Source organism: Tauraco erythrolophus, chromosome 2, assembly GCF_009769465.1.
Source record: "Tauraco erythrolophus isolate bTauEry1 chromosome 2, bTauEry1.pri, whole genome shotgun sequence".
Classification (NCBI taxonomy): domain Eukaryota; kingdom Metazoa; phylum Chordata; class Aves; order Musophagiformes; family Musophagidae; genus Tauraco; species Tauraco erythrolophus.
In genome coordinates, this window is record NC_141466.1 from 89,922,070 (window position 1) to 89,934,413 (window position 12,344).

The 12,344-nt window shown below is 34.2% G+C and overlaps 1 protein-coding gene across 1 annotated transcript in view; it reads left to right on the forward strand.

Annotated features, from left to right (window-relative positions):
• FMN2 (formin 2) overlaps window positions 1-12,344 on the forward strand; it is a 160,473-nt gene that overhangs the window by 34,457 nt on the left and 113,672 nt on the right. Inside the window, exon 4 of the mRNA XM_086626096.1 lies at window positions 3,354-3,415. Within this exon, the coding sequence (XP_086482222.1) occupies window positions 3,354-3,415 (62 nt within the window). The remainder of the gene's footprint in view (window positions 1-3,353; window positions 3,416-12,344) is intronic.

Consider the following 12,344-nt stretch of genomic DNA (forward strand, 5'->3'; position numbering starts at 1 on the left):
TCCGCAGAGGAATGTAGCAGGATGTTTTTATATCTAGAGTCTTTATTGCACACGTTAGTGTGAAGACTATGATAGGCCTTCAAGTTTTAAGTAAAGCAAGAGGAAATTCTGGAAGGTTTTAGGTAATCTGTTCCTAAATTAGCAAAGTAGTTAATCATCTGTTTAATATAGTATATATTAAATAGTCTTGCTGTGTGCTTTATGTCATATGGAGCGGTTTTGGCTGTGACGAAAGGGCTATTAGAGTGATCAGGGTTTTTTTTGTTTTTTTTTTTTTCCAGATTGGTTGGGTTGTTTTTTTTTTTTTAGTTTGGGGTGAGTTGTTTTTAGGTTGGCTATTTATTAAAAAATTGAAGTTTGGAAAGACTTAATATGAATTTGGGTTCAAATCAGCAGGTACTTATGCCAAAACCATTTTTCAGTTCTAGATTCAGTAAAGTTTTTGGACAAAACGAGTCCAATATCACCAGTAAGATCAATGTGTATGCCACTAATTTTCCATCTGAATATTCAAAATGTGTTTCTGTTGCTTCTTAAGGCGTCTGAAACCTGAATCTAAACACAACAGGGTTATTGATATTCAATTATTTTAATGTTTTGCTGATGACACTATTCCACTTAACATACAGAAAACGGCAAGTATGCAGGCACTAGAACCCAGTCATCCTGTCTCTCATGTGACTGTCTTAACCACCTGGGCAGAGACACAAAGATTATACAACTTCTGCAAAATGAAACAGTTCCAACACACTAAATCTCTGTGTGGGTTTGCACCCCAAATTCTAAATTAGTCTCTTTAACACAACTAGGCTTGTCCAGACAATTATTTTCTTTTGTTTTATGAAAAATGAGGAGGGGGGGGTAAAGAAGTTTTTGGTTTGAGTTAGAGTGGGGGTTTCATTTGTCGTATAGCACTTTTTTCTTTCCTTAACTCTTTTTTTTTTTTTTTTGTAGTGGTGGTGGTTGTTTTTGGTTTTGTGTTGTGTTTTCTTTTTTTAGTTTTGTTTAACAAAGATAAAATTCAGTTTTGCTGCAAATAGATTGTATTTGGTGAATTTTGGCAAACTAAGTTTAAAATTAATTGCTCATATCACCCTAAATTCAACTTCTGTTTGAAACCCTTTTTAGATCAAAATCTGTCTGAGGTAAAAATAAAGTAGACAATTCTGTCAAATTGTTAAATATTGATAAATATATGTAGGAGCAGCCTGTTCCTATATTTTGAAGAACTTTTGAGTAAGGGAGATTGTGCCAATTTGTACAACAGGAAACATTACTTTCCAAATTATGTGCGTACATGTCTTGTCTAGTACTAGAATATTAGCAAAGAAGTAAACCTGGTGTGAGCAAAGATCAAATTCATCTTAAAGTTTCCCTCAACCATACAGAAGCCTAAAACCTTGTACACAGGCCTTGGAGAGATCACCAATGTCCAAATACTTTTGAAGTTTTCCTGGTTTTGCAAAGTAACTGAGGTACAGTTAGCCAAAAATGTTTTTTTTCCCAGATAATTTGTAAAACAAGTATCTCACAATTACTTAGTTTAAAAATTTTAATACTCTTCCCTTCCTCCAGGAGGAACATTAATAACTTTTATCAGAAAACAATAATTCACTGGATTTGGTGGGGTTCTTTTGGTTGCAATGAGGAGTGAGTTTCCAATTCATTGGTAGCATTCTGAATTTTTTTCAGTAAATAGACTTATCTGAAAGTCAGCAACAAGGCATGATTGATCCATGCTTGTCAAAATGAGAGATGATTAATTATTTCTTATTAATTACAGCCTAGACTCATCCAGCTTACTATGACTGGGAACAATGAGAGAGAACAACAAGATCAGACTTGAAATGCTGCTTTAATAAACAATTTTAAAAGTAAAAAGTTGAGGATTATGAATTTTCAAGGGGTAGCCTTGCAGCATATCTGCAACTGGCAATGAAACTTCGCCCTTGTATGTCTTGCCTTCCAACAGCTGGGGTTGTCAGAAAGCTGTGAGGAGGCCAAATGTCTAGGAGTTATGAATCCAGAGGTTCTGGACCACAACTGCTTCACTCTTCCTGCAAATGGTCATGTAATTTCTTTTGTACTTTGATTTAAATTGAAATGTGATTATGAAAACAGAAATCTCAGACTAGTATTTGTAGATAGAATAATTGTTATTCAGGTTTTAAAATAAGAAAGGAAATCCAATTGTGGGCGTGTTGTTATATTTTGATGCCCATTTTCCAGGTAAAACGCACAGATAAAAGTTCTTATTCACTGCTATCTTATTTTTCATTATCACAGTGATAGTTGGAGATCAGTAGTTCCATTTAAGACCATCACTCTGGGACGAATAATTTTTTTCTCCTTTTAAAGGTAGTAATTAAGTGAAGGAATGCTTAGATATTCATTAAGATTCTCATTAGTTATTCCAAAGTAGAAAATAATTGAAAAAGATACTATTGGAATGAAGTACTGCTGTTTCATTTTTTCAATGTAAATGACTAACATAGTCAAAATTCAAAAAGTCAAATTAATGCTGGTTCTATGCCCAGAAGAGAGGGTGTGGAAATCAGTACAAAGGCGAAGAATTAGTTTTGTATCCTCAGCTTGAATGTCCCCAGTTCTGGGAAGCTCTGACTGTACACTTACATAGTACCATCCCAAACCATCACTTTGTAAGTCTGAGATGATGTAAACAGTGAATAATAAAGCTAGGATGAAGCTGAGATTTCTTAAAATGTATTTGCAGTAGTGAGGTAAATTGCCTTCAAGCACAGTTTTAAAATGTGAGTTTAGATCTGTATTGCTTAGATCTGTATCGCTATCTATCTTATCATGGACATCTCAAATTTTGACCATAGGGCAGAGGAGGATATGAAAAAGAGGACATAGCTGCCAACAGTCATTATCCTGCTCATGGGTTCTTTGGCATTTCGTGAACAGACACAATCTGCAAACTTTAAGGACAGAAATACTTCTTAATGAGAATGGATGTGAAGAACAAGCATGAGAACTTTTTCTTGGCCTTATATTTATAATAGAGCCATAACTAACTATTTTTCTTTGAATCTGAAATTTTGACAATCAAAATGGACTTCTTTCAAGTTTTATATGCTACACGTTGAAGATGATAGCTCTTAATGATGCGTCATAATAAATACATTGCAAATTGAGATCAGTCTGGCTTTGTTTATGCATACAACCTCTTCATTTAATTTTAAATGGATAATTTGGAAAGTGGGACAGTTAACACTTTTCTTTTTAACTCTACCCTCTTTTCATGAAATTCTTAATGCGTATTTTGAAAGAGCAATGTGGTGTTTTTTTATACGGAACTTTTAAAATCTGTATCTTCTTTTCTAATTCAGAGTTGAAATCTACTGTCTTAGAAACAGAGAAGCAATGCACAGATGATGTTCGGCGGATACAGGTAAGATTCTAACAGAAGTATTTTGTCTATCATTTTATAAAAAAAAAAAACAGAAAAGCAGTATTTCAGTACATAAAACTATTGCAGAAAAGTCTGAATCTTCTGGACACAACCATTCAGAAGTATGTTCTTGATTCTAAATTTATATTTCAAATTACTTATGTGCTCTATAGTATATCTAGGTACAGAGATTCAAGGTTCCTGCCTGCCTAAGGTGATTCTTGCAGAATGTTATTGTTCACTTCTCTCAGAAGTAAGTTAACACTTGATTCTGGATGTCTGATGGCGTTACTAAAGAACCTCAACAAAAGATCTGGTTATATTAGCTAATCTATAAAAGTTAATGTGAATAAATGGCAGAGATTTTTTCTATTTCACCACCGAAGCTTACAGGTAGTAGGTGAACAGATTTAGGATGCCATGCTGGACTTGAAAAGGAGATAATGTAGTACTGCTGTAGTGGAGAGTTAATCTGGGTTGAACTTGTTAAAAGCAAACACAGTCTAAATTTTTTTTAACACATCTCCATTCATATTAGGTAGTTCTTTAAATATGATGCAGTTTGGAGTTGGGGAACTCCAAATTTTGTTTCCTCAAAAGACTTGCATATTTTCTATGAAAGATCTCTGATCACAGGTGCCAGATTTATCTTAATAGTGAATAAGGCTATTTAATTGTTCTAGAATTCATGAAGAGAAAGTCAAAATTCTGGTTTCCTTAAATCTTGGTGTGGAACAAGGAGTGGCCAAAAGCTCTTCATAATCTCTTTTTTTTTTTTTGTGGATGTTTGATTTTTGTGGGTTTTCTTTTTTTTTGGGGGGGGGGAGGGGGGGTGTCATGTAATCACTGGATAGTTCAAGCATCACTGCATTGAGCAGCATTTGTGAAAATTTTGCTTTTGAGGGAGGAAGTAATGAACGCCTAGTGAAATGTGTGCTATGATCATTAGACCTGCAAGTTTAATCCCGGTTCAATCAAGTATTTATGAGCATGGGTGGGGAGAGTATGTTTATTACCTTTATGGCTTTTGTCTTGCCAAACAGTATTAAAGGAGTCCGTCTAGTTAGTTACTTCAACTCTTCTACCTCCGTAATTAAAAACATTTAAAAAACAAGATCCTGTTAATTAAAATAATACCACAAAATTATTGTACATTGCAATATTTTAAGTTTAAACTAAAATATATTTGTCTCATGCTTTTTTTGTTTCAGTCACGCAGGTTTCAGTAGCAATTCTTTCTAATATTTCTTGTGGAAAAAAAAAAATTTCCTTATGCTTCAGAAAGGTATTGCATGTAAGGAGCATATTTAATCTCTCTCTAGGATTTTAATTCATTACAAGAAACAACCTATATATAAAGACTTTTTTATTGGAAATGTAATTAATGGAAATAGGTGCATGAATGCTTAGGTACATTACCTAAAAGAAACTGATTCTTTTGGTATGGGAATGAAGTTTAACTGGCAGCACTAAAGTGCTGTTTGATTACTTGAACAAATAACATTTACTTCAGGCTGGGTTTTTCATTATTTTTAAAACTAGCCTATTATGTTGTCCAATTACTGAATTGCATTTTCTAGTGTTAAAGATCCTCATCCCTCTTGCTCTTGATCTTTTATGACAGTTATATAAACTTCTTCCATTCTGTATTGTTATTTATCAATGAAGAGCAGAAATAACTTTTGAATGCATGATCACCTCACTTGCAGAAAATCATCTCAAGTTTTTGCTATATTATGTCATCATCGTTCTGGTCTATTTTGAAAATCAGAGTGGAAGTTATGTAATTTGAGGAACTGTATGTGAATAAAATGTTTTCAAGTGTCTAGACTGTTTCTGTACAGTCCCTAACAGTTGAGTATATTCTACCTATCTATCAATATCTATCTATATCGATCTGTAAAACCATCTAGCAATTAGAATGGCCACACTAACTTGTTTCATCATGTTTGTAGATAAATCCTTTACTACATTCAGATAATTTGTGGTGTTACTTGTACTTTTTTAAAGTGATGAAATTCTACTAAATGTTCTGTTGGAGATCTAGCCTCTTTTATTCTTTACTTTCTGAAGAAAGGAAGCATTGGCTGAAGCTAGTGAAGTAGGTGATTTTTTTCTCTTTTCTTTTGATACATGATGAAGGCAGAGAGCCTTAGTGTAATATCTGAAACTGATCAACTAAGTCTACTTATAGGCTTCTTCCCTTTCCCTTCCCTGGGAAAAGATATTTAACATACGTTATTAAAATAATTGGAGAGAGTCGATATTGACATAATAAACACAAGTGTAACACGATGCTGATAATTTATCTCACTAATAATAAACAGTTAACTAAAAGATTCAGAATAATTCTAAATTAAAATCACAAGTAACACACACACAGAGCCTGGATTCTACACTTTCTTGCCACTGTATCGCGCTTTTTAATGTATTTTCTCCATTTCTTAACCTTTACAATGTTAGACATAACCTTCGTATTTTGCAACATAATTTCCTAAAGTTTTTAAGACTGCTCTTTTGAGTTCCAAATATCTAATTTCTAAAAATTACAATTAAAAAAATTAAGGCCTGAAAGTGTGCTTACTTTTAGTGCAGGAATCAGTAAGCAGAGGAAAAATAACAAAAATTGTCAGTCATTTCAAGTCCTGGTTTTGAAATGCCAGAGGAGCAACAATGTCTGCTTAGTATTCCCGGTATGAACACAGAAAGCTTTATTAGGCTTGACACCTTTAGTGAATGAAAAAGAGAAGAAATGAATGTCCTAATTTAGAAACTCTAATTTCAAACTTGATATTCAGATTTGACAGCTGTACTTTTGTGCAAGAGCCAATTTCCTTTCTGTTTTGCACCCCTGATCTTTTGTAGTACCCTTGCAATTTTCCCTACATTTTAACTCAATTTTCAGGTTTGCCTGATTTGATTTATGTGGTAGGTAAAAAGAGAGTCTTAGCAGAAAGGAAAAAAAAAAAAAAAAAGCATCTTATAGTTGTCAAATGAGTACATGAAAATTAGGCTTTGGTTAGTAGCAGGACATTGTCCTGGTTTCAGCTGGGACAGAGGTAGTTTTCTTTTTAGTAGGTAGAATAGTTCTGTGTTTTGGATTTAGTATGGGATTTGTTCTGAGAAGAATGTTGATTAACACACTGATGTTTATAGCTGGTGCTGAGACATCAAGAACTTTTTCGTTTCCCATGTTTTGGCAGCGTGCAGGAGCACAACAAGGTAGGGAGGACCATAGAGGGGACAAAGGACCCACAACTTCTACCTTATGATTTGAACTTAAACTATGATTGAGGACCAAATTGGCCAATGGAATATTTCATATCATGCAACGTCGTGCCCAGTATATAGATGAGGATTGACTGGGAAGTGTGATCTCTCCCTCTGTCGGACTCTTGGAGTTTTGTTTTTCTCACTCTCTTTTTGGGCCTCTTTCTCTCCTCCAGGATTGTGATTTTAGGATTTATCTGTTTTGAGATCATTTGCTGAGATGGGACAGTCATTGGTCACCAGGTGGTGAGCAATTGCACTGTGCATCACTTGTTTGTATATATTATTATAATTTCATATATTATCATATATTATCATCATTATTACTTTTAATTTTATTAAATTTTAATTATTGTTCTTATCTCAACCCACAATTCTCCTTCTCTTTTCCTCGTTAATTCTCTTCCCCATTCCCTGGTGACATCACAGAACCTAAAGTTGTTTGGAAGTCACCCAAATTGCTGCTTCTCTTATATGATTTATTATAAAAATATTTTAAATTTCTTCTTTTTTTTGATTGTCTTTGATAGGTGCCTATTCTGAGCATCACACAAATTTGAAAAGAAAGCCCTCATTATGTTTATTTAAAGGTCAGCATCCGGATGTAATGAATTCTTCTTCATGCCATTGACGATGACTAGTCTCTCTAATCCTGTCTCAGGAGATGAGATTTTGCCAGACTACTCCAATTTCTAGCAGTTTGGTTATGAGATCGTTTACACTGAGTTTGTAAACTATATTTACAGTGGAAAAGCTTACCATCAAAAAATTCTGATGCCTCTAATGTTTCCAGCTCAGTTGTTCATTTTGTTTTGGTTCACACTATTTAAACCAACAAATAATCCCTCAACCAAAATTATATGCCTTCTTGGAACGCCACGTACTTCAACTGGTTTTAACAACCAGACAAAATTTTGGCAGTTCTCAGGCACTGATGACAGATTTATGCTGCATGATCTATTGGTGCATTTTCCAACAATATCATAGGGAAACAATTCTAGCCTTAAAACCCTTAAATTACAGAACATGTTTTGCCATGTTGAATATGCTTTCCATTTTGAAAACATTGTAAGTCTGACTCTTGGAGTGTCTCTTTAGAGTATTCCTAACTACCACACTTTGCTGGTAACCCTTCTCTCAGCCTTTCAGTGGCCTTTTTTCTTCTTACTCCAGTTTTAACTACAAATTATTATAACTCCTTAGGGTAATAACTTAGTGATACATGAAATGTTCCAATTTTGATGCTTAGTAATACAAGAAAAAAGATTGTGAAGTCCTTTAAGATAAATTCATAATCAGTTAATTTAGAAAATTGAAAACAACGGTGGGATTGGGATTTAATTTTCATTGTTATAAAGTGTCACAGCTAGACTTTGTCTTGGAAATATAAATGGTGCTCAAAACTCTCTCTTAAATGAAATTTCAGAAAGATGATTCTTTACAGGTGAAGGTATGATGAAGGTATATGTGACAGTTGTCTGAAATGGTAAAACGATTCTACTACACATACAAAAAGAGTAAAATTAAAAAAGGGAGTTTTTAAAACCTGTTTTATTTTGGTATTGCATGGCTTTCATCATGGTAGAGGCAAATTTGAGATGAGATGGGTTAACAATTGTGTTCAACAGAAACTGGAGGAAAACTGGGAACTCTTGCTTTATGAGCTCCCAAATCTTTCTGTGGCTGTGGCTCTTTCACACTGTTTCATTTTGCATGTTCTTTCTTGAGGTACCCATTCAGAAGGACCTAGTGATCTTGGGAACATATGCCACTCTTTCCATGCCTTCACTACTTGACAGGTTGCTTTTTGTAAGGAGGAAGAGAAGGCTTGGGGAGGCCATGAACAGTTCCTCTAAGACAATTCTTTTCTCAAAAAAGTGTGATTACTAAAGTCTTAGATTTCAGCAGGTGGGGGAAAGGTGTGCATTTGGGTTAAAAAAAAAACCAAACAACAACAAACAGCAGAACTGTATGATGTATTCACAAGGATCTACTATATTCAGTTGTCTTATTGAGGAAAGGAAGGAGTATGAAGGAAGCAAACTCTTTTGGAAGTTTTCCATACAAATTGAATGATAGTGAAGTCTGTATCTATTACATTTTTCAAAGTAAATACTGCTGTCTGATGATCTCTGTCCTGACAACTAGACCTGGATATACTTTTCTAAGGAGAACTGTAACAATACAAACTTCCTGCAACACCATGTCTGCATACCCCCATCTCAAAAAACAAAAAGCTAAAAAAATTCAGAGGTGGAAATTTGTTTTGTTCTTATCTTGCAAAAAAAAAAAAAAAAAGGCCAGTCTTCCCATATGTGGTATGCAGGAACTTATGTTCTAACTGTTGGTCCAATGTATAATGTTAGAATTGAGGTATCTTAAAGCAGGTGAATATCAGGAAGCATATGTAGGCATATAGTGTTTTCTCGTTAGCTTTGAGAATAAATTATGCTGTATCGAAAATGCACGGAAAGGAAACGAACTTCGTGTGAAACAAGACCTGGCAGAAGACTTGACTGCTGGGGTCATAGGAATTGCTGAAGTGCAGAGCATTTTGCTCAGACAGTAAAGAGGAGTCAAACCTTTGTTAAACTTCACTCCAGGACATCAGAAGTGCAAAGAAGGCTCCGGGGAGATGTTATAGCAGCCTTCCAGTACTTAAAGGATACCTACAAGAAAGCTGGAGAGGAGATTTTTGCAAGGGTGTGTAGTGATAGGACAAGGGGCAATGACTTTAAACTGAAAGAGAGTGGATTTTGATTAGATATAAGGAAGAAATTTTTACAATGAGTTTGGTGAAACGCTGGAACAGGTTGCCCAGAGAAGTTGTGGATGCCCCATCCCTGGAGGTGTTTAAGGCCAGGTTGGACGAGGCTTCGAGCAACTTAGTCTAGGGAAAGTTGTCCCTGCCCATGGCAGAGATGTTGAAACTGGATAATCATTAAGGTCTCTTCCAACCCTAACCATTCTATGATTCTATACTCTATCTTTTATGTGCATGTCTTGAAATATAATTCTGACACAAAAGTTTCCAATTTTATTGATGGAAATCTGTCTTTGATTCTTAATATTAGAACTTACTCTTCAGTTTAAACATGTTGCAATTTTCAGACTTTTTGGTTTGTTTTTAGAAAGCTTAATAAGCACTAATAGATTTTTCAGGTTTTACAACTGTAGCAAATTACTTAATTAAACTTTTTAAAGTATGAACTGAGGTTCTCTGAGTTGAGACCTTAACATAATTTATACAGAGATTGTCTGTTCCAGTCTCCTCTTCTTCCTATATGATTAGTAGCTGAACATTGTGACTAAAACACTGTCTTCTGATAATATTGGGATTTCTTAGGCCATGAGGAACGATGCGAAGTGAAGTAAAAATATTAGAAACGAGGGAAGTGTTTAGAGCCTGAAAGGCGTCATAAAGAAGTCGGCCTACTCAGCCACTAGATGGCAGTTAAGTATTTTTGAATGAACTGTTGCAAGGCACTTGTAAGTCATTCCCGGGGGGGTCCTGCAGATACCCTACAGTGACTATATTGATTTCTTATTTTTTTTATAGTCAGAAAGTGGTGGCTTTCTGGTGGTTAATAAGTTAGCCTGTAAAAAGTTTGCATATTTAGTGTCTTTAATCTGACCAAGCTTTAGTAATTGGAGAATCTGTCAAAGATAATAAAACTGTGTCCTAAAAATAATAACAAAATCCCAAAATATTAAGTGTTTAGAAAGTTCTGTTCTGTCACTAAATGTTTTGGTTTGATGGTGTTTTTTTGTTTTTTTAACTAGTGAAGTTTTTTTGTTTTTAACTAACACATTTAATTTGGACTACAAGACTTCTCAATGACTGTAGTGATAATCTAAACGTTTTACTGCTGAATTAACATCATTTAAATAAAGAGGTCAGTTTTCTGTTAGATATGAAATTAATTTCTTCCACCATAATCCTGAATCTTTTCCATATAGTTCTGATGAGGGAGAGATTAAAAAAAAAAGAATAAAAGTGCATTTGACATTTTTTAATTAATTAATTTACATACATAGAATGTAAATAATAGAGTCCATGTTTATATAAAAGTAAATAAAGGAGTATAGTATGCCAAGCCTGTGAGGCAGAAAAATAAAAGCAGTTAATTCTAAGAACAAATGTTAGTATTTTGTATTATGTCCAGACTTCATAATACTTGGATTTACTTCCATTGTTTTACTTGAAGGCAATGTTTGCTTCTTTAAAAGAAACAATACATTGGTATAATTTTCAGTGAAGCAACAATAGCATATTTTTGCACTCTTCCTCTTCACCATGGTGAGACTAAAATTTCTTCTATTCTAATCTATGTTCTGTGGTTAATGCCAAGATGAAGTTTTACTTATATGCTTATTTAAATTTGAAAACCTTTTCAACCTGTTTTTCCTCATTGATATGTGGCATGCTACCTCAATGAAACAGCATAAAAATCGCAGAGTAATTTAGGGCTGAATAGACATTACTGTCCAATCCCTGCCCCATCAGCAACCTCTGTTGAGGAAAACTAGCTTAGATATTTGGTTGTTTTTCTCAAGACTGTACTCATCTCTGTGGATGGCTGTGTGATAATGCTTTCTGCTTTGCATAGTTAGTTGTAATATGATAAGTCTTGCTACATTTCTGATGTGTTTTGTTTTGATAACAGCTTAAGGTCATGAAAATGTGTACTCCAAAAGCATATATTTCCTGTACATGTATTTCCTGTGAGTTACTCCTAGTTCAAATACTGCATACTTACAGGCATTGATTAAGTTTCTCGATAAACTGCTGGTTGAGTTCAAGTGATTAATCTGGTTTCACAACTTCTACATCACAGACTTTTATGAAAATATGTCAGGGTAATAGAAATTTTGCATCTAGTAATTAGAATGAGCATTCTGTGTTTCGCAATTTGACTATGCTTTGCGTTTAGACACAACTAGACAGGCTTTTTTTGTCATTTTAGGTACAACTTCTTTGAAAAGTAGCACCAATCTTAAGGTTCAGGCAATAATACCTGAACAGTGTGCTTGCAAATTCTATCCAATGGAACTTGATTTGGATTTACAGACTTCCTTTTCTTCTGCCATTGATGGGAAAACAAGGAGAAATGAGTGTAAAACTGAGAAACTTTTTTTATTTCAGCTAGAATTACTTGGTGGTACTTAAAATCTTTGGCTGTAGTGTGAGAGACTTTCTTCATTCTCATGAGATGAATTATTGTATGGGATAGGAGTTGGATAGGAAGAATTAATTCTTTTCTGTCTATGTGTTTCTGAGCACTAGTATGTTTTTTGTCTTGCCCTTTACAGTGAGTTTCTTGTAAAATATGAACAGAGCACTGTCACTTCTCTGAGGGACAAGTGAATTGAAATGAGTGATAGGCATACACATATTGAAAACGGAATTTTAAATTGTTCTCTTTTCTCCTCTGACTCCTCACTCTTTTTACTCGTGAAAATAGGTAAATTGAGAGAGTGTTCATTCCATCTATGCATTCCTGGTAAGAGCAAAATATACAGCAAAGCTGTATTTATTAATTATTAAAATACTTTTTTTTCCCCCTGAAATTCTCTAAAACTGAAATCCTATTTCAGATAAAAATCTGTAAATTTTCCCTTCTTCAAAATTTGATTTAAATTGGAAGTTTGATTATTT